Source organism: Psammomys obesus, unplaced genomic scaffold (assembly GCF_907164565.1).
Source record: "Psammomys obesus unplaced genomic scaffold, mPsaObe1.curated_primary_1811, whole genome shotgun sequence".
NCBI classification, from domain to species: Eukaryota; Metazoa; Chordata; class Mammalia; order Rodentia; family Muridae; genus Psammomys; species Psammomys obesus.
In genome coordinates, this window is record NW_026596162.1 from 4,136,337 (window position 1) to 4,159,102 (window position 22,766).

At 47.2% G+C, this 22,766-nt stretch overlaps 1 protein-coding gene across 1 annotated transcript in view; it reads left to right on the plus strand.

Moving 5' to 3' along the window:
• Positions 1 to 243: 243 nt before the first annotated feature.
• The window catches only part of Bmp6 (bone morphogenetic protein 6), a 143,728-nt gene continuing 121,205 nt past the window's right edge, over positions 244 to 22,766 (plus strand). Inside the window, exon 1 of the mRNA XM_055595092.1 lies at positions 244 to 1,693. Within this exon, the coding sequence (XP_055451067.1) occupies positions 1,024 to 1,693 (670 nt within the window). The 5' untranslated portion in view covers positions 244 to 1,023. The remainder of the gene's footprint in view (positions 1,694 to 22,766) is intronic.

Sequence of the window (22,766 nt, forward strand, 5' to 3'; positions counted from 1 at the left end):
ACCCGCCCAAGCAAACTCCTGGTGCCTCCAAGAATTCTGTGTGCTGGAAACCTACGCGCGGCGGCGGAGGCGAGGCCTCGGGAGGAGAGAGGGTGAAAGAAGGGGGTGGGCCTATGCAAATAGCCCTCAAGCGTCGCCTCTCCATTGGTCGATAGCCTGTCTGTTACCGAGGAGGGCGGGGCGTCCCCGGGCTTGAGTGCAGTACCTGAGCTAGACGCGCAGCAGAAAGCCCACGTTGGCGGTGGCCGGGAGCGCAGCGCGCAGAGGCGGGAGACTGCGAATTCCCGAGCCGACGCCGCAGCCTCCGCTCCGCGCTCGGCTCCTCTCCTTTCCCATCGCCTCGGAGAGCGGGATCCTCCGGGTACCCTAGGAGACGGCCGAGCGAGGAAAGCTCGATCCCGGCCGTCTCCACTCTGGGAGGCGCGCGGAGATTCCGAGGGGGAGCGACGGTGCCCGAGGGCGGAGGGGCACTGAGTTTCGGGCCGGAGAGAAGTTGAAGCCGGGAGGAGGAGGAGGAGATCGGCTGCTCAGGACGCGGGGTCGCCACAGCCCGGGACCCTCCGCGGAGCAGACTTCACGACCGTCCTCCAAGCCAGGAGGGGCGTGCGCAGGGATGGTGGCCGGCATCGCCCCCATCTCCTGAACTGTCGCCAGCGTCCTGCGAGGGCACAGGGCAGTGCACGCGTGCAGACGGCGAGTGACCGCGCCGTGACCCGCTCGGGGGCGCCAGCTGCAGCGCGGTCCTGCCGATTAGGGACACACCTGGCCCAAGCCGCGCGCGCGCGCCCGCCCCCGGAGACCTGCCGCCGCCCCGCCGCCGCCTCTCCTCCTCCCGGGCTCGTGCTGGTGCTGGTGCTGGTGGTGGTGGGGGCGCCACGGATGACCATGAGAGATAAGGACTGAGCACCAGGAACGGGAAAGAGAGGCCGCCGAGAGGTGGCGGGGGCCGCCCGCTCCGAGGGCCACAGCTCCGCCGCTCGACGCCTCCCGGGGCCCGCGGGGGGCCCTCCGGGCCGGGCGGGGATGCCCGGGCTGGGGCGGAGGGCGCAGTGGCTGTGCTGGTGGTGGGGGTTGCTGTGCAGCTGCGGCCCCCCGCCGCTCCGGCCGCCCCTGTCGCTCGCCTCGGCGGCCGCCTCCGCCGCCGCCGGGGGGCAGCTGCTGGGAACCGGCGGGAGCCCGGGGCGCCCGGAGCAGCCGCCGGCGCCGCCGCAGTCGTCTCCCTCGGGCTTCCTGTACCGGCGCCTCAAGACCCACGAGAAGCGGGAGATGCAGAAGGAGATCCTGTCGGTGCTGGGGCTCCCGCACAGGCCGCGGCCCCTGCACGGCCTCCCGCAGCCGCAGCCCCCCGCGCTCCCGCAGCAGCAGCAGCAGCAGCAGCAGGCGGCCCGCGAGGAGCCCCCTCCGGGGCGCTTGAAGTCCGCTCCGCTCTTCATGCTGGATCTCTACAACGCCCTGTCCGCCGCCGCCGACGACGACGAGGATGGAGCGGCCGGGGGGGACCCGCGGGGGCCCGGGCCCCACGGAGGGGCCAGCTCGTCCCGCTTCGGACAGCCGGCTCCCGGCGCCGCGCACTCCCTGAACCGCAAGGGCCTCCTGGCCCCGGGAGCCGGTGGCGGCGCGTCCCCACTGACCAGCGCGCAGGACAGCGCTTTCCTCAACGATGCCGACATGGTCATGAGCTTTGTGAACCTGGGTAAGGATTGGGGGGTTTAGGGGTCACGCGGGGGACAGGTCCCTCCTCCTCGGCCCCTCGGGGCTCAGGGTGGTGGCGGGCGGCGGCGGAGGGCGCGCGCGGCAGGGGTGCGGGGCGGCCGGCGCGCCTGCCACCTGCGCGGCCGGGTGCGCTCCGCTGCAGCCGGAGAGGGGCTGGGGCGCGCCGGGGTGCCCGAGGCTGCCTTCCTGGGGGTGGGGATGGGGCTCGGGACGCTTTGCCTGTATTCTTATTTCTGCCAAGCTCGGGCCACCCCAACTCCGTTCTGGCCCTAGGGTGGCCATCGTTAGTTCAGGTATGGCCCTCTGCTGCACTCTTTTCCCCTCTGAACTGTCCTCCTTGGCCCCCTGGACGCTTGGAGTTTCGGTGAACCCACCGTGACGATCAGGGAACCCACCGGCAGTTGGGAAGTTTTGAGAACTTGATGTGAGTGCTCTATGGGAAACTCGCGGGTCTTTGAGGAAGGAAGGCTTTGGTGGCCGAGGAAGGTCCCGCAGGACTGTGGAAGGTGTGACGGTCCCAGCCAGGCGGGGCTTGCGTCAGCGCGAGGCGAGATTCCAGCGCAACTGGGGTAATCCACCCAGTGCCTGAGCTCTCAGTGCCCTTGGCCATTGTCCCAAAAGGTTGACCCTTTAATCAAGGCTGCCCAAGCCTCTGGGGGAGAGAGAAAAGGGTGTGGGGTAGGGGCCAGGGCTGGCCGCCGAGCCCTACTGAACTCCGTTGCCAGGCAACAGAATGGAAAGTCGAGGGCGGCTAAATTGGGCTCGGCCACAAATGTTTTGTGGCAAACCCCGGACAGAGTCACGTCCCCCTCCTCCCTCCCTACCCCCCGAAGTTTTCTCTCATCTGTAAACACAAAAGGGGGTAAGGAGGACTGCCGAGTCACTGCTTCCGATCCCTGCTTGTCTTTATTCATAAACTCCGTATAGACTCGGAGGCACGTCCCCAGTGAATAGATCTGCGGAAGTAGACACACCCAGCGTGGCTGCAGCCGCTCCGCTCCTGGGTCTCTGTCCCCAGGGAGACCCATGCCTGTCCCCAGGCCCCAGAACGGTTAGCATGCGCTTGCCAGACGGAGGGCTGCAAGGCCTGTCAGAGGCTTCCTTCGTTTTTTCGAGGCAGGAGTTACAGAAATGATGACCCAGGGTTAAATACCTGAGTTCTAGGATTCTTAGTTCCGCCGGGTGGAGGCTGTGTGCAGAGGGTAGCAATCCACCGGAGCAGGAAGGTGTGGAGGCAGAATGACCAGCATCCAAGCAGCGCTGAAATCCTCCTGGGAAATTCATGAAACAGACTCTCACAGGGAGTGGAGTCTCAGGGCCTGCCAACCTGGCTACTTGCACTGCCAGGGTGGGGGGATCTGATTGGACAAGAATTCTCACAGTGTATTGGAATCGAGTTCAAGGCTGAACCATCTCCAGGGAGCATTCTAAGGAAACTGTTTCACATGCCAGTCACTAAAACTTGGTGATAATGGGGTGGTCAGGGGGCTAGAGAGCCAGTATTGCTTGTGTTGTTCTAACATGTCTGATTCTTTTGATTTCATAGGCCCCAGCCATGGCTGATCTTAGTGCCACTTTGGGCCTATAAAGTACTAGGATGCTGGGGCTGGTCCTACTCAGACCCACAGAGAGAGAGAGAGAGAGAGAGAGAATCTTGTGGGTGAGCTCAGACATCTGTGCCACCACAGTAAAGGTGTCTGAAAGAAATCATTGTGTCATATCTGGAAGAGAGAAAAGCCAAAGGCTTCTTCATGCTGTGCCACACCAGAATGACCTGCAGGCTTTTCAGAACCCCTGGCAGCACTCCATTTCAGTTCAGTCAGCACGTGGAGGTTTGGGCAGAATTCAGAATATATATATATATATATTTATATTTATAAGTGGTGCCCAATGATTCTAGGGTTCAGAAACCATTGTTTTTTGATGGTAACTGAAATATAAAGATCTGGTTTGAGGCAGATTTGTTAAGAGTGTGTGTGTGTGTGTGTGTGTGTGTGTGTGTGTGACTTCCAAATTCCTCTCTTCCCTTGCTTTTCTGACCTTCCGTGGTCTACAAGTGCACACAGTTTCCTACACACACACTGTTTGAAGGTGGTTGACAACTAATTTTGTTATGGCTATATTGTTTAGCATCCTATCTCCCTAGATATATGGTACTCCCTAACTCTCTCTCTTTCTCCCCCTCCAGAATTCTTTCCTCCTCCTTGTCCTTTTCCCTCCTTCTCTTCTATCCTGTCTTTCCTTTTAGAGACAGGGCTATGCTGTGTAGCCCAAGCTGAGATGAAGCTGGAAAACCTCCTGCCTAAAATTCCAGAGTACTGGAATTACGGGCACACGTGACCATATCTGAATTTATTTATTTATTTTATAAACGATGCTTTTAAATACAGAAAGTTCCAAGGGAGCACACCAGTATAGGACAAGTGGATTCCTAGACAGTCTGACATGGAACTGAAGGATACTCTTTGTCCCAAGCCCATTATATCCTATCATAGGGTGCCTGCAGGGAGGAGAAAACCTCTTCACAGGGAGAATCCCAGCAAGAAGCGTTACCACCTGCCAATAAAGGCAGTTGCATTCCTCTTACTCTGTGTAGCAGTGGGGAAGATGAGAATTCACCAGAGGCTAGAAGGTGATAAAATCTGATGAGCATGGCTGTGGACACAGGGAGAGTTCACCTGAAGAGAAAGGGTCTGGAAGCTCAGAAGTGTGGATGTCCTAAGGAGGCTATGAGGATTCTGCTCATTTTCCCTTTAGTGTCGACGTCATGTTGACTGATGTAGTACATCTGTAGACTCATCTGTTAAAGAACCCGTAAAAAGACAACACCGTGTTTGCACGTTATCCCTGCACTAAGAAGGTTTTACGCATTAGAAGCAGAAGGGAAAGTTACCGCCTCTGTAAACATGCCTCTTCCCTGGCACTGGAGGAAAATTTGCTCATGAAATACATTTGAAACACCCTAACTTTGTCAGCCAGCCCGACTATCAGGAAGTATGAATCAACAGGATGAGTCTCTCATAGCCTGAACGCTGGTCATTCGGTTCCACCTCATTGTTGATGTTGACTGTTTAAAATCCTGTCTTGGGAACAGGCTGGGATGTGAGGGGCTGTCTGTGTCAGCTGAGTGCCTGGGTGAGCTTGTGAACTTACATCAAATCAGGGCCACGGATGTCACCTGCTATTCATTTTTTCCTACTGCTTAAAATGTCTTGACAGTCTGCTATGTAAGCCTGCCAATTTGGTGACCTTGGAGAGATACCCTGACACATCCTTTAGGTCTTAGGTTAAAATTCCACCCTCCTCCCAAAGCCTTCTTACTTCTTAGCCTCTGCTCTACTGTCTCCTTTATCATCACAGCGCCCTGGTCCTTTCCTTCCTTGTGCTGATCACACGGAATTTCTCTCTCTGCCTATCCCTGTTTTTAAAATTGCTTACTCATTGTGTATGTAGCGTTTAGGAGGTCAGCCTTCAAAGGCTGAAACCACATGCTAGCCTCACAAAATGCTGAGACACTGAAGGCACTTCAGAAAGAGTGAACTGAGGAAAATAAACAATATCCTATATTTTAAATTCTCACTCCAATTATTTAGAAAAGGTATTCTTGGTTTTTGCTTAGTAAAATGCTTGGAGATATTTAGGACACTGAGGCATTTCATGTAAATAAATGTTTTATTAGTAGGCCTTTTAAATTCAGTTATCCACATGTGTATTAATTTGTAATATCTTTACATGTGTGAGAGTAGAAACTGCCTCTTTAAATCTCTGTACTTCAGGCTTATCCTGAATTAATAAGGTGTTGATCTCCAGATGCTAGGATTAAATGAAATAAAAAGCTCACATGCTCAGTAAGGGAATCAGTAAGTGTTAGTACAAGAAACAAGAAACTTATTGTACTAAAAATATTGGCAATCTTCTCAACAGAATTACTCTTGGGAAACATAAATTAGAAGAAAAATGGAATACTCCCTACTTGTATTTGTAACCAGAGACACTCTACTGTCTTGCTCTCATAAACAGAGGATCAGTGCTACAGTTTTTCATTTGGGATGCTTGTACTTAGAAAGATTTTTTTTTTTTTTAACAGAAAATAAATTTGTTGCCTGTAAGCTCTCCTCAGCAAAAGGCGCTGGGAGAGTGTGAAAGAGCCTGGTCCAGGGAAGAGGTAGATGTGTTCCCCGAAGAGTTTTAAATGTGAAATTCAGTGGCTTTTCAACAGAGAAGCCGAACAAAGTGTTCTTCAGCCAAGATCAAAGGGCAAGCAGATACGATTGTTTAGCGCTCAGATGGGGCTTCCTCTGGTTGTCCTTCTAAGAATGGGTATAAATCCTTTTTTAAACGTGCTGAATCATGCTTAGTTCCTCTGTTTAAGAGCTTGAATCTGATCAGAAGGCTTTCCCCGGGGCTGTGGGAATCTCTGTGGTAAGTGGAAAAAAAAAAAAAAAGGTGATGTTCAGCATTTCCTTTACAAGTCAGGATTGCGTTTCATCTGGGTGTCTTCAAGAGTCCAGCTGCTTTATGTGCTGGATTTCGTTTTCTAGTGCTAGGCATAGAAGGCAGGGCCCAACACTTGCTAAACCCGCACGCTGCCACTGAGCTCCACCCAGCCTGGGGCAGTATGGCTATGGGTGGTGGCTGTGAACAGTTGCTGTTGAGGATAGGGGAAGACACTCCAATGATAACCGCTCCATTTGTCACACCCTGAGCTTACTGGAGAAGAGTTAGGGAAGGACTTTGGAGAGTGAGTCTCCCTTCTGCTAACTTTGTCACACATCAGTCCTGCCTTCTTCCATCCAAGTCAGAAGAGGCCCTGTTATTCTACAGGATTCGTATTTTATAACTTGATGTAAAGTTATTGTTTTCTCTTTTTAAATACCATTTTCAGCTCCCCCTCCCCCCCTTGCTCTCTCTCTTTCCTGGGTTTCATCTGTTTCACCATTTGTTGGCTTCCAGCAATGGAAAGAAAGTAGGCAATATTTTAAGGGGGTGATTTTTTGTTTCTGATTAGAAGCTGCCGTGAATATCTAGTTTAAAGCAGTAGAAATCAATACAGGCGTGTGATGCTGGTAGGCAATTTACAAGGGCCCACGCAAGTAAACAGCTGTTACACATTAAGTGTCCCACCCTCCAGAGGCCGCAGTACAGCCCAACCCCTTGCTGCCAATCCAGCCCAGCTTCCCAGGCCCCAGGCTGTCACCCTGGAGCTGAGGAGGGGAGTGGCTGGGGCTGGTGTCTTTCTTTCCTGTCACTATCAAAGCACCAGTGAGTGGTGTTCTGTTGTCCCTGTCTCCCTCTCTCACCACTGAAACAGCTGACTTCACCTCATTCAGACACATGGTTCTGTCCTCAAACCCCCAGCTTCCTGTCGACACTCACCTGTGGCCCATCTCTTGTGCACCTGGAACTTGTGAGCCAGGAAACAAATGCGGTCTCACCTGGACTATGAGAAGAGTGACAGCTGGATTAAGGGGGAGAGGAGAGGAAACTACCATTTTAGTAATTTAGTCACTGAACAACCAGTGCTATCAAACTCTCAAGTGTTGGAGCACTTCAGAAATTCTCAGGGTCTAAGTTCCACCTGCTGTCTCTTTCTATTAACATTAGAAATGGACCCTGAGTTGTGGGATCTTTTTGGATTGATTGGTTGCTTGCTATTTGTTTGAGAAAAGGTCTCTCTATGGAATCCATTCTGGCCTCAAACTCTTTTGTTTTTTCCAGACAGGGTATCTCTGTGTAGCCTTGGCTGTCCTGCACTCTACACTTTGTCCTGGTCTACACTTTGTAGACCAGGCTGTCCTGGAACTCACAGAGATCCGTCTGCCTCTGCCTCTGCCTCCCTGAGTGCTAGGATCACAGGCATTCGCCACTCTGCCCAGCTAATTCTGGCCTCAAACTCTTTATTCTCCTGTTTCTGCTTCCTGATTGCTGGGAGGATTACGAGCACTTGCCACCACACCTACATAATCACACTGATGTTTATAGGTTCTTAAATTAGTTACAAGTTTTGCAGATGTTCTGTAAGATGTTTGTTTAACATAAATATATGGTCCACTATGCACCCTATGACTAAAAGTTAAGATTCACAGCATGATTTGGAAACCATTCACAACGTGTTTTTTTTTTTTTTTTTTTTTTTTTTCCTGAGGAAACATGTCTTGTAACAGATGACTGGCTCTTGAGTTTATTGAGTACCCTCGCTTGGGATTACTGGTAACTTATTGTTAAGTGAAGAATTTAGAGCTTGGAAAGCTCTCACTCGCTACCTGGTCTCCCGTGCTGGTAATTTCATTTGTTAGATTTATTCTGCAGCATTTCCTCTGTGTTGTTGATAGACGTCAAAGTTAGGAGGAAATTCCAAGAATCCATTCCTGGGGCACTGGAGCAGGAGGGCTGTGGGGCAGAGGGACTAGATGATGGAGAAATGCGAAAGACATCCTGAAGCACTCTTCCAGCTAAGTGGTGAGGGAGGCAACAATCTGGATTCTTTTCATGGCCAGTAACATTTTCTCTTGGATCTCTGCTTTTTGGAAAAAAAAAAAAAAAAGTTAAGTATGCCTATAAATGCGTCTTGTGTGGTATGCTGCAGGACTGTTGACCTCCAACAAAGAATTGTTTTCTTTCAGAAACTGAGTTGAAAACCATGCTGCCCTTAGCGACATTGTTCCCTGATAGGCACCAGGAGATCCTCTTCCTGCCCTTCCCAACTCCATTCTCCCCAGCTCAGGCCCATAATGGAATTGGTATCTAAATTACATCAGGTAATTCCTTGATGGCTCCCCACAGCCTAGTTGTGTCAAACACAATCCCAGATGCCCCTGGGTTGAAGAGTCTCCTTCTGACATTTCTGCTCTTGGTTCTGAGAGGGAGCGTGCCTTCCTGACTTTCAAGTTCAAGGCCGGCAGCATACGCCCTTGATGACCGATCCTGCTAGATAGCTTGGGCCTGCCCTCGCCCTGAACTGTCTGTGCTCCCCAGTGCCCGTTTTATGTTCAGATTGTTTTCTCATCACTGGGAGCTGTGTCTGGGAGGGGGAGAGTGGACTCAGGGCAGGCAGGGACAGTGTCCCCGCCTGGACCCACTCGGAGCTGACCTTTGCTATCTGCCGTGGTCCTGATTATCACTCTTACCACTTACCCTTTCACCTTGTCCAGAATGTGACTTCCAGCCCGAAACATCTGCGCCCGTTGATTGTTGTTCCCGTGTTTACAGTCTTGTTGGTTTCCTGTTCACGAACGTGGGCTGGGAAAAATATTCCAACTTGTGTCTCAGAAGAGGAGGAGCTTAGCTCTATCATTGGTGCAAACTGTGCAGATGAGGCCGGGGGATATTTTTACAAATTGGCTTTGCTTACTCTCCAAGACCAGTTATTTTTTTTCCCCTCCCTTTTAAAAAAGTCTGTGAATTGCATTTAAATTGTCCAAAGGCTGACTTTTTTTTCCAACTACAAAATGACAAATTTTTACTTGACTTAATTTTTCTTCCAGATTTTATTTGTACTTTCCCATATCAGAGTAAGTTAACAACAGAGGCAGTATGCTAAAAAGAAATCATTTATATAATATATAATATATGTAATATATAATATATGTAATATATATATGAGAGCAGAAATTCTCTCTGTATTCCCTGCCCCACCACTTGTACACCTCCTCAGGGACATCCCTCATCAGGAGTAGTCCATTTGTTATCACGGGGGACACAGCATCATTACCTAGCACCCACAGTTTACATTTGGGCTCACTCCTGTGGTGTACATTCTGTGAGTTTGGACAAATGTATAATGTTTGTCCACCATCCCAGCGTCACACAGAACAGCTCATTGCCCTCTATCGAGAAGCTGTCCATGTAATGGGTAAGAAAAACGCCATGGGTATATCCAAATTCAAACTATGCCTTTTGGGGATAAGAACAATAAAATAACTTTGTTGAATACTAGTTTGTCTCCACAGCCCCACCCTGGTGCTGGACAAAAACTTTTGATTGTGTATGACAAGTCGGGTCTTAGAGTGTTTTTTTACGTGTTGACAACAAATCTATCAGAAATCTTTCTTCTCTTTTTTAAAATCCAGGAGCTATCCACTCTCTCCCCCCCCCCCCCCCCCCCCCCCCCCCCCCGCATACTTTCACTGAGGTGTCTGTCACCATAGTACCTAGACAGTCCCTCAGGCAGAGAGAGATGTGAGTGATTAAATTTCTCCCTGGCTTGTGCTCTGTTTGATCCGTGCTCGGCAGGATTTGAAGGGGTAAAATAGAGAGTCCTGAAGAGTGAGCAGGAATTACTGGAATTTTATGCTTGTAAATTATTGAAATTGGTTAGGGGAGGGGGTAAATATTTTTCCTTCCTTTCTGAAAATTTATTTTAAAACAATGTGAATTTGGGATTCAAAAAATTTCTCCCTAAGCCCTCCCTCCTAACAAAACAAAACAAAACAAAACAAAACAAAACAAAACAAAACAAAACAAAACAAAACTATATTGGACATAGAGGTGAGATCACAGCCCACCTTGGGACTACTTATGCTGTAGTGAATCTAAATTAACCGAGGCTCCATACTTCCAAGGGCTTTGTAAATAATACATGGAGAAGGCTCTTTGGCCTTTAACTGTCTTCTGTGAAGAAGGGCTATACAGATTACTGGTAAATAAATGAGAAAATATGACAACACTAACACGAAACATGGCAAGTCTGAAGAGTGGCATTGAATTCACAGCAGTTTGTCCGAGGTGTGTCAGGTTGAGTATTCTCATATGAACACTCATCATAGGCAGGGGTATTTTCTAATTGAATTATAGCCAAATTACCCACCCCTTATTTCCCATTTTACCTTTCACCTGCATAGAGGAAACCTCCTTAAAGAAGGAAGTGCTTGGGGCCATGGTTGTATAGTTTGGTTCAAGGAATTCACCTGTAGTTCCCCTAACATATGGTTGAGGGTGTGTTCTGGGTGATAGGATAGATACTTGAACAAAAAGAGAAACGAAGCAAAAGATTGTGGGGGAACTGTAAAAAGGTGGCAAGGAACCTTCAGCTGAAAACAAGCAAACAAAACAGAACGATGTTTCCCTCAGAGGACCGTGGAACAGGCGCTTCGTTTTTATGGAGTTTGTAATGGGCAGGGCTCTCTTAATACCAGCCTTGGGGACTCCTATAAATTTGGCCCTTAGTTACATTCGATTCATGAAAGTTATTTGATCCCATTGTTACATAGACACACATGTGTCACTGGTATGAATGTGGTAACATTGTGACCAGGATGTAGGTGATATTTAGTGGATTTTAGTTTTTGGTCTGTGTTGCCTCTCTCCCTCTCCCCCTTCCTCCCTCCCCTCTCCACCCCCTTCTTTCTCTTGGTTTTTCCAGACAGGGTTTCTCTGTGTAGGCTTGGCTCTCTTGGGCTGAGGCTGGCCTTGAATTCAGGAAGATCTACCCGCCTCTGCCTCCCAGTGTTGGAATTACAGGTGTGAGCCACTGCCCCCTTTTCTCTTTTGAATGTATGTTCTTTCCCCATAGTGTGGTGCATTTGCCCTTGATCCAATAAGGCACGTAACATACATTTCCCTAGAGCTTTGCAAGTCACTGCCAACTATTACAGTTAAGTTGTTGGTTTCCTGAGGGTGCTAAAGGTATCTAGATAGCCTTTTTCTTACAGATTAGAAGAGCCCTTGGTAAAGACTTTGGAGAGATGAGTTTAGACTCTAGTCTCTAAAGTATCCTTTTTTATTTTTTTTCCTATCTAGTTGAAGCCACTTAATCAAATGTTTACGGTTCTTCCCTTGTCTGTATAAATATTGGGCTAGATCAGCATTTTCCAAAAAGTATTCCACAAGAGAGTCCTTCTCCAAAATGATCTGTGAAAAAAAAAGGATCGTGGAGGTACTTAATGTTCCTCCCCCTGAGATGTATGTGCCTGTCAGGGTATGAAGCTGTGACCAGGCTAACAGTGAATCAGCTTACTAATGTCATTGTTGTTGAGCCTGCTTTTGTTACATAACCCTTTCCCCATGAAAGTTCCTTTGTGTCAGACCAAAGCTACTTACTGCCATGCCCATTCCTGGCCCTTCCTAAATATTAGGTTGAGGAGGACAGAGACCCCTTGAGGCTCCATTTCCAACTGTCCCTGCCCTTCTGGGACTTTAGCTCCAAGCAGGCTTCCTTGTGGGTGACCTGTGGACTTCCTTTCCTCCTCCTGAAGGAAGTGAATACCTACTGTTGCCTGTCTGTTGGTTCCATTCTATGGTCTTAGCTTCCCCACTCCCATGCCACCATCTCTTTTTATTAGATCCCTGTATTCGTTAGGGTTTTATTGCTTTGAAGAGACACCACGACCACGACAACTCTTAAAAAGGAAAATATTTAAATGGGGCTAACTTTTAGGTTCCGAGGTTTAGTCTGTTATTGTCATGGCAAGAAACATGGTGGTATGTAGGCAGATGTGGTGCTGGAGAAGGAGCTGAGAGTTCTACATCTGGATCAGCAGGCATCAGGGTATGACTGAGATACACTTTCTCCAACAATGTCATTCCTACTTCAACTAGGCCACACCTTGACATAGCGCTCTCCCTGTGAGTCTGTGGGGGCCATTTTCTTTCACACCACCACAATCCTCCTTGATTGCTTTTCCATTGTTATTAAAAAATACCTCAAACAACTTAACAGAAGGCTATACATGCGTGTGTGCGTGCGTGTGTGTGCGTGCGTGCGTGCGTGTGTGTGTGTGTGTGTGTGTGTGTGTGTGTATTTAGCATATATTTTCAGAGGTTTTGCTCTGTGGTGACTAGACTTGTTTTGTGGCCTGTGTCCAGGAAGGCCACCCTATCAACGAGGCTATGGTAGAACAAAGCCAATTACCTTCTGATGGTAAGAAAGATGAGAAAGGCAGAGTCTAGGCTGAATGAGGGCAAGAGTTCAGGATTAAAATATACCCTTCTAAGGTATACCCTGAGACCCACTTTCTCCAATTAACCTTCATCTTTTCCAGTTTCTTCCACCTCCCAATAGTCTGCTCAGTTGTGAACCCTTCAGTTGATTAGCCCTTTGAGGTAGAGCCCTATCTATCCCACTGCTAAATATTGCTGTATTGAGGACGCTTTTCAACACAGCCTTTGGGGGGCATCCCAGGTTCTAGTTTAATAACCTTGTGTTAGTTTCTCTTACTGTAACAGACGATTTGAGATGATAAATTTCCAAAGAAAACAGGTCTATCATTGTGGAGGTTCAAATCCGCAGTCAGTTGTCTCCCTTGCCTTTGGGTCTGTGGTGAGCCCACACACCATGATGGAAGTGTGTGGTAGAAAACTATTCACCCTGTGGCCAGGACCCAAATGAGAGGATGAGGAAGGTCCTCCTAGCCCTACTAATGTTCTCCTCCCATGGACCTAAAACCTTCCCACCAGGCTCTGCCTCTTAAAGGTTTTACCATCTTCCAATGGCTCCAAGCTGAATTCTATAACCTCTAAAGCATGGGCTACTGGGAACATTTTAGTTCCAAGCTATTACACACCCTAATAGCTTTTCTTAAAAAGAAAACGTGTGTGTGTGGGGGTGGGGGGAGGTAGAGGCTTATATGTGATTTGTGTATTTCTGTCCATGAGTGTGGGCCTGCATATACCATGGCACACATATAGAGGACAGAGAATAACCCCAAGTCTCCTTGGGCCATGCCAAGCCAGGTGGATTCTGAGAACTCTGTTTTTACCCCCATCTCACCATAGGATCGACAGACTTGCAGACACGTGCTACCATATCCGGCTTTGTGTGGTATGTGGGGATCCTGATTGGGTCCTTATGCTTGCGCCTAGAACTGTTCCCACTGAGTCATCTCTCTGGCTCCCCAATGGCTCTTACAGTTCAGAAATCTTATACTAGTCTAGAACCCACCTTGTTGGAGGGTTGTTCCCTAAGGTGTTCCCCTGAAATATTCTCCCCCAAAACAGCTCTATTGAGACAAAGCCAACTTTAGCATAGAAGGTACCAGAGAAATTGTCACTACAGTCATAAAGAATAATAAGTTTTGAGCTACTCCAAGTGATTATCCACCTAAGGGCATCGAATGACCAATCCTTACACATGAGAAGTCATGCTCAAAACCCCATCATTCATCTATGCCTTTTCACTTGCTTTTGTCTAGAGCATGTTAGCTACCCATATGTGTGAAATGTGTTGAAGATGTTTGTGAATGTGTTGAAGATGGTTCTTCAGGGAACCATGGGCTTGGGTCTCCATGGGCTTGGGTCTGTGTGGGATCAAGCTGGCTTTTTACAACTGTGGTTGGCCTTAGGTCCGATATTTCACTTTTTCTATTTATGTTTGAAAATAATGATAAAAGTAGGCGCATTTCTTTTTAAAACTTGAGAACAAACATCTGGGGTACTTTGGGGTTGTTAGTGACCCTGTCAGCATCTTGTTTCTAAAGGGCTGAGTTTAAAAGATTGGATCCTGCTGGAAAACGGCACAAAGATGCTTCTATGGGTTTCTGTTTTAAATTCGGGCAATTTAGGGAGGGCACAAGTCCAAAAACTTTAAGAAAGCAGGCTCCAATCAACTCTCAACTTTCTCCTCATGCTCACCCTTCTCCAAGGGTTCTGGAAGCACAAGCAGATACTGCTGCTTTTGGTTTTTGTGAAACAATATGAATAATTGTATTTTGTTATGATCTGTTGCTTTACAGAATAACTGACACTACTTTTTATCCCATTATCTCAGTAAGGCTGAAATTTAGGCTTTATCAGTTGTGCATGCACACAGAGTAAGGCAAGAGTTTGGAAGACTCGGTAGAAAATGATACATAAGGCAATGTTAACCATCATGTCCAAATAGCATTAAGCCCTATTGTGCGCGCACGCGTGTGTCATGTGTGAATGCACAGTGCAGAGATCAGAGGTTGACTCTGAGTGTTTTCTATTGTTCTCCACCATATTTATTTATTTATTTATTTTAGAGATCAATTTCTAATTTTATTTTATTTTGTAGAGGAATTTTAATCCAGCAACATGACTGCTCTGGCAAGGGATCACATCCAGAGATCTTCTAGGTCTATGTAATATGGCTGGAACACAGACACACCCTTAGTACACACCTTTAATCCCAAACAATTAAGGTAAGGCTAGTTTATAGAAGGAAGCAGTTATGTTTGTAAGGAACCCTCTAATTGAGGGGCAGAAAAAGTGATGAATCAGAGAAAGATTTGACAGAATGAGTCAGAGATGGGATATGCCCAACTCTTACAAGTAGAGGACAGAAAAGAGAGGGTACTTAGGAGCAGTGCAGGGAGAGAGAGAGTTTTTGCTGAGAGCTTTTTACCTGGACAGTTTTACAGAGACAGATGGCAGAGAGAACAAGCTAGACACAGGTAGAGACAGAACGAGCCACAGAATGAGAAGGAGCCAGAAGATGAAGATATATTGCCAGAATTAGTTTGAGGCCAGGCAGAGCAATTCAGACAGAAGCCAAGAGAATTCGATTTGAACCAGTTTGGTGAAGAGCTTGGGCCAGAACAGCTGAGTTGAACCACTCAGAGAGAGTTCAGAAAGAGCTAGAAAGGCTTGAAAATGGCTCTCATCTGAGTAAATAAAAACACCATTTACATTATTTAAATTTTGAGGTGTTGGGGATCAAACTAAGGGCACATGCTGGTCAAGGGTTCTACCACCAAGCTATATCCCCAATTTTTTCTTTACATAGAACATATAAAGCTATGGCAATATGAACTATGCAGTGTGACAAATACCTTAGAAAATCAGTCAAAACCAATACAAAAGTTAAAATGTAGAGGATGAGTCATTTGTTAAATAATTTATTTAAAATAGCATTGAATCAGTTAACAACATAACCTGTAAAGCCTCCTCGGCAAAGTTGGCACAGGTGAATCTGGCCAGGGAGTGAGTTCTTTGGATGGAGACTTTTTTCTGGTTCTTCCTCAGATCATGGTAAATTGAATGCAGAGCTCAGTCCTGTGGTTCTTAGACGTTCCAATCCAAAAATTCACAGGATTGCAAAAGTTAAGTATTTCTGGAATGACGTTCATTTGTGGCCATTAGACATAGAGACTCATTTGTTTGTTTTTGTTTTGTTTTTCTTCCTTACAGTGTGGGATAGCCTCAACCTTACTTGTTAAGAGTTTTTCATTGAGTTTGGAGCTTGCTGTATCAGTTAGACTGGCTGGCTAGTGAGCTCTGGAGACCTACGTGTCCCTCCCCGCCACCCCGCACTCCTGGTGGTGCTGCCCTTACCTTTGACACTTGACTTTTGTCACATGGGTGCTGGAGATTTGAACTTGGGCCCTCATGTTTGGACAGTGAGCACTTTGCCAACTGAGGCAACTCTGCAGCATCATGCTTTTTGAGGAGGAGAGGGACAGAGTCTCGCTCTATAGTTAGTGCTGGCCTTGATCTCATGATCCTGATGCCTTAGACTCTCTCGTGTCGGGATTGCAGGTATGTTCTCCATGCCCGGTTCATGGATTGGTTGTAGATTTTACTTGACACCCCCACTCGCCTGCCTTTCAGGGAGGCGGCATATCCCCTGCAACCTGGTTTCTGTCCAGTTGTTTGGCTGATATTGCCTTATTGATGGCAACTAATGGCTTTCCTGAGTTCCCATCCTCTTCACAAGACCCGCTGGCCTTGGTGCTCTATTCTGTTCTGCTGTGTAGCTTGCTGCAATTTTGGACATTTCTGAAACGTAACAGAGATTCTACAAGAGCCACAGGCAGAAGAACTACATACTGGGCCCAGAGAAGGGAGGGGGGAGAGGAAGGTCATACCTGGGTGCAGGAGTGAAGAGGAGGTGCCGCTATGTCCTGTGATGGTCACTATGACCTACCATGGAGGCTGTGGCAGTCAGTGTGTCCAAAAAGCTGATGTCAGCATCAGAGAGGTCTCCTTCCTTTGCCTTGGCATGCAGATAAGTATATACTGAAGACATTCCTCACCCTTCTCTACTGACCCATCTCTTCTGGGAATAACCTAAGATGCTCCTGTGCCAGAATCATACAGTTTAGCATTTCTCATAACTGTGTTAGTACAAGGACGACATCGTTCTGTTTAGCAGATAGTAATAGCCGTGGGCCCATATTTTTTGCGAAATTCATGAAAAATTAATTACTAGAAAAGTGACAGAGAAAAGCCAAATATGAACACCAGCAAGCCTCAGTTCTGAATTATTAGATTCCATTTCTATAAAGTTATTAGTCAGATTGCCATCGAGCTGTCTACATGCTCTCCATTTCTGTCCAGATCTCAGGGGCAGGCCAGTAATGGAGAGCTAGGAATCACCACACACGCTGTGATGTGTAGCTTCTTACATTTGCCCTTGACTTGGGTGGCGAGCATGCGATTTTGCATGATAGCAAACTCCTGGCGATGATTGCCAAGTAAGGGGTGAGAACCGCAGTTTTCAGGTTTAAGTCTAATCTGCCCTCACTTCCACATCTACCCTACTGCCAGGCTCACTGTTTCAGATTCAGAAATCTCTCACTCCCATCATCTGCCCATCCTCTTTCCATTGTTTCTCAACCTCTCCAGATGAAGCCTTTATGGTCCTTGGCTTGACTTCTGCCCTGGCCTCCCTGCTGCTAATCCTTCCCTGCATCCCCGCCAGCTCAGCTTCTCTGTAGCACAGATGTGATCTGCTTCGCCCTCCAGCACCTTCATTGGATCCTTATGGTCCACTGAAGGAAGCCAAAACTCTGGCTCCCCAACGACCCCATCTGTTTCTCCTCCACTCACTGGTCTGTCTTTGCAAACACTCTCCCGTTCGCTCACCCTGCTCCGTGACGTTGCCCGCCTACAATGCACAGCTATCTGCTTTCACACTCTCAGTTCTACCCGGTTCTTTAAACCCAGCTCAGATGCCACCTTCGCCCAGAGGCATCTCTGAAGTTCCCATATCTCTATGCCAAGATTCTTTAGGAGAACTTTGGCTCCAAAAGAAAGAGGACTTTCTTAGTGCAGGGAACCACTGGATGGCAATCAAACTCAGATTCCTGCTGATGGATGAGGAGCTGGCAGCCCAGAGTTCTTGTCTCTGCCACTCATCCGTGGCATGAACTCTTCCAATTCCTTCAAGACTGACTCCTGATGACCACCCTCTAAGTTTTGTTTGTTTTGTGGTTGCTGGGAATCAAGCTCAGGGCCTCAGGCATACGAGACCAGTGGTCTATCACTGAACTAAATCGCCAGCCCTTTCCTCTGTTTCATTCCTCTTTGGCACACCTCTCTTTCGACATTCCTAGCATGGGGGTGACTGAGTTGACACCTGTGAATGCTAATTTAGAGGTTAGGCTCTCTAACAGTGCAGTGGTGTGCACCGTGCTCTTTTCTCTCTTTGCTAATAAAACCAAACTTTTGAGTGGCAAAATTATAAACTGAGAAGCACTATGTTTAGAGAGGGGAAGTGCTTGCTTGTTAGGTTCCGTGCACAGCAATTGCTATGAAAAAGAGAAGTTGCCTTCCTTTTTTTTTTTTTTTTTTTTTTTTTTTTCCTGTGTGTATATTCACTAACTTTCTACATGGTTGAAACAACGATCTCCAGGAAGAAGAAATGCTATTTTCCTTCTAACTGATATCATTATGAGTTTAGTTAAGTATTCATAGGAATCGGAGGTTGCCACCAAGACGCAGATTAAATTCCCATCTTGTGCCAGGCGGAAAGCTCTCTCTCGAGCAGGCATGGCTCCTGCAGGTGTAGATACAAATACTTATCTTGTCAGCCTCAGCTTTAGGCTCGCTTGGCTTGTGCTGTGAAGGTGTTAGACGTCCTGTTTACGTAAGGGGTTGAGGGATGACATAATGTCTATTGAAGCAGAGTCACTTAGCTCCCCACCAGGCAGCAGGGAACATTTAAAAACTGAAAGCAGATCAAAGCCTTGAGCAGGGTTGAGATGCCCCGATGGGGGGGGGGGGGAGTGTGGTCTCTTGGTTGGGTGCCTGAAACAGACGTACATTATTGCCTCAGTGTTATTTCCAGACTGTTGGTGAAATGAATCGGGCGGAGTTAGAGCTCGGAGAAGCCAATCCAGAGAGACTGCTTCAGCGAGTGTGAGGATGTCCAAATAGGTTGGGGGAAAAACAAATGTCAAATGAGAGTAAGTGCACGCAAGATGTGGTGTTTCCCTTTTTATAGGCTGTTATAAAGTGTTTAAAATTAAACAACTTTTCAGTACTTAAATTATCTCTAATGAGACAGGTAGGTCTTGAGGGGGGGGCGTTTCCCTTTTCCTTTTGTCTCACTTAACCCTTTCCTCTGTCTACGAGAGTCTGTACGGTGTAAACACGTTCATCTCTAGGACAGGCATTAGCCTTAGGATACAGAAAAAGAAGAGGGAGGGAGGGAGATGGCCTTGACTCAGTGGTAGATCCAGATGCCTTCCGCGTTTGAATTGATGGGAGTGGGGTGGAAAGAAAGCACGAAAGCAGTTTCTTTCTCATGGTTGTCAGTCCTATCTTGACTCTTTTAATTGGTTTTCGTGCCAGGCATGGGACCCAGAACTTTGTTAGCCAAGTCTGTGCTCTGCTACTGAGCTACAATCCCTGCCTATCGGGCATTTCACGCTTTTAGAATGTGTGATAACATTGAGGGAAGCTTCTGAATGGTTTGTACTCCCTCTGCCCTCTCACCCCAAATCATTAGTTTTGTGTTTTGTGTTTGATTTTTAAGTTTTTACACCCTGAAACACATGCTGATGGGTGGTGTTGCGTCATTCACAGTTTTCAAGGTTTACTTGTCTTGGCCTCTGACATACATGTGGCTTTTTCTAGCTGGCAGGCTCTTATTAGAACCATTTATCTTGTGTCTGTAGGATGCAATCTAGCCGCAGCACCCTTCAGTGTTAGAGGATGCGGGGTGGTCCCTTCTAGGACAAAAGGATCCATCATCCCTTTGACCTTTTAACCCAGTCCTGAAGAAATCAAACTGGTGCTCCACCGTGGTGCTCTATCTGCAACCCCTTCAGGCTAATTTAAATGCTCGTTCCTCATCAAAGTGCTGCCTGCTTTCATTCAGCATTCTGCTTTCACAGCACTTTAGGAGTTTCAGGTCTGGCTCACAGAAAGTTGAACTCAGGATTGAAGCCTATCCTGAGGTGCCACCTAATGAAACTGACCACACAGACCCCTGGGATAGCCCTGCTGACACTACCAAAAATAAAGTATGTCACCAGAGCATTTCACGGGCATGAGGGAGTTCTTTCCATGATTCTCTAAGGTCACCTCGAGGATATGCTTTTTCCTATTGGACGCAAACTTGTTTTACCAAACTCTTACCTAGGTGCTCTTTGTTTACTACTCCGTAATAAATTCCTGGCTTCCTTCGTAGCGACTCCTGCAAATGTGGGGCTTCCACAGTTGTTTGGAGGGACAAAATTCTGAGTTGGCGTGCATCTTTCCACTTTTCCCAGCACACACACACACACACACACACACATATGTGCTGGGGAAAAAAAAATATATATATATATACATATATATGTATTTCTCTCTCTCTCTCTCTCTCTCTCTCTCTCTGTGTGTGTGTGTGTGTGTGTGTGTGTGTGAAAAGTTTCAAGAAATGCTTTATAGCCTGGCACTTAGGTTCTACAGTCACCTGTGGCTACACCTGTCCTAATCTGTTCAGTTATGCTTCTATTCATGTCAAACCCACCCTTTACTTTTGATGCATTTTAAAATAAATTTATAGGCATCAGTATAGTGCCATGTCAGAACCGCTCCTTGTGTGTCATTAAAATTCAGTGCTTACACGGAATGCCTGTTTTTTTGTTTGCCATTTGGTGAATTTTAATATATACATACACCTGTGCAACCCATACTCTCATTAAGATACACATCGCTACCAGCATCTAGAAAGTTCCTTGAGGCCACTTGCTGTTTTGGGTGTGGCTGGTTTAAAGGGTTCCCTCAGAATTTAGGGTTTTACTTCCCTGACTCTCCCTTCCGGGGACTTTTTCTTTGTGGGGGTGGCCTGTGTATATCCTGTGGTTATTTCAGGCAGGACTGTGACTCTCCTGTTAATGAGCCATCTGGGGTCCGCCTGGGCCTGGTTTTACCCAGAAGTCAAAAGGAAAAGGAAACCCCTCCCACTCCTAAGTACCAACCCAAGGATATGACAGCTTTTGATCAGCCTCTAGAGCAGGGCTTCTCAGCCTGTGGGTGATGACCCCTTTGGGGTTCCAACGATCCTTTCACAGGGGCTCAGAGAAAACAGATATTTCCATTATGATTCATAACAGTAGCAAACGTATGGTAACAAAGTAGCAACAAAAGTAATGTTATGGTTGAGGGGTCACCATGACATGAGGAATTGTATTAAAATGCTTTTAATTTCTTTTACAGTTTGTGAGTCTAATGTCTCGTAGGATCCATGATGGTTTGACTTCAAAGTTTTCTACTTTATCCTGGTGCAAAAGCCATTCATATCTGTAGAAGTCATACTTGGGATTTTGATTTTGGATTATTAGTGGCAATGGCAGGCCTCTGCTCCTCCCCCATTTATGGTCTTAAGAGCTGACAACCTACAACTCCATAGTGTGCTGTGATGCTCAGCTGAAAGACCTGGGAGGTGGCATGTATTCAGTGCATTTTCAGCTTGTGATTTTTTTTTAAACTTAAGATATATTTATCAGATGTGTGTATCAATCATCATCAGTCAATGAGGAACGCAGTATTAGACATTGTTATGGCAAAGCTCACACTCCAGAAGATAGTAACAGTGTTTCCTAGCCAAATGGAACCACAGTTCTAGTATGAAGAGAAGATTTCTCAAGTTCATGGAGTGTCTTCTGTGTTGTATATGACAGTTTTATTCTGGTTTGTGTATTCCGATCTTACTGGGTTAGCCCTAGCTATGGTAGGGACAGATCAAGTTGAGGATGCAAAATGCAGGGAATAAATCACTGGCTTGAGAGAGGGAGGCAGAAAAGGTGAACTGACTCTGATTTCAGAAACACATGTTGGTGTTTACTGAGGTAAGATGTGCCAGGAGCATCCAGGGGGGTGTGGTTATTTACGGGGAGGTGCATGTGACAGGCTGAGTCTAGAAAAAAAAAAGATGGGTTTCTTAGATAAGGGCAAAGGGGGAAGGCTGCTTCAGGAATGCATCAGGGACCTTGGCACTGGTGATTCAGGAATGGCAAGCAGTCTCAGGGGCCTGGTTCCCAAGGTGAGCTGTTGATGGTGGTGGCATGAGGCAGGTCGGGGAGAGATTGCAGAGGCAAGCTCAGGCAAGTTGGGCGCTCTGGAAGCAAGCCTGAGCATTCAAGGTTTTGTTTTGTTGGCAGTGAGAAACTATTTACGACCCCTCAGAAAGCCTGAGAAATGGTGGCTGCGTGGCTGTGGAAGATGTTTCTGGAAGCAAAAAGGGGAGAGCCAGGAAATGGGGACATTAGCTAGGGTATTTTTGCAGTTCCCTAGGTTGCTTCCCAGATCCATCCCCAGTTTAAACTTTATTTGCGAGGTCTGATTGTGTCTTTTTGAAGTCTTAAAATCATTTGCATTTTAACTTTCTTGTTTAAAAACATTCTAAAACATTTAGAGTGTTTTAATCAAGTAGGTGAAAGCAGGTGATAAATTTGTGGCTAATACCCAGGAGACTGTAACTTGTGGAAATAGTTCTTGTTCCAGTAACTAGTATCTGTTGAGCTCTGATTAAACAGACCTGCCTTCTTGGAACTCGTCCCTTCATTTCTCCTTACTATTAAAAACACCCATTTGGGAGCTGGTTGCTTAGAATTGGCATCTGCGGTCTAGGTGCAGAGACGATTCCCATCGTGAATCTAATTGGCCCACAAGGAGACTTGAGGGATCTGGGACTCTTCCACAGGCTGCTAATTGGCTGAACTGAAGTTCAGCCTCATTTTCTGCCTGGCTTGTCCCCATCCTGTTCCCCAGCCCACACCTACCCTAGGTATGGTGAAAGCCTGGTACTGTCTCCAAGGGCTGGGATCCACCTGTTCCAGCTGAAGTAAGGTGTTGTGAAATGACAACTGAGAAGATTCATTTATACCTCCCCAATTAATCACACCTTCAATTAATCCCATGAAGGTTTTGTTTGTAGGCTGCGG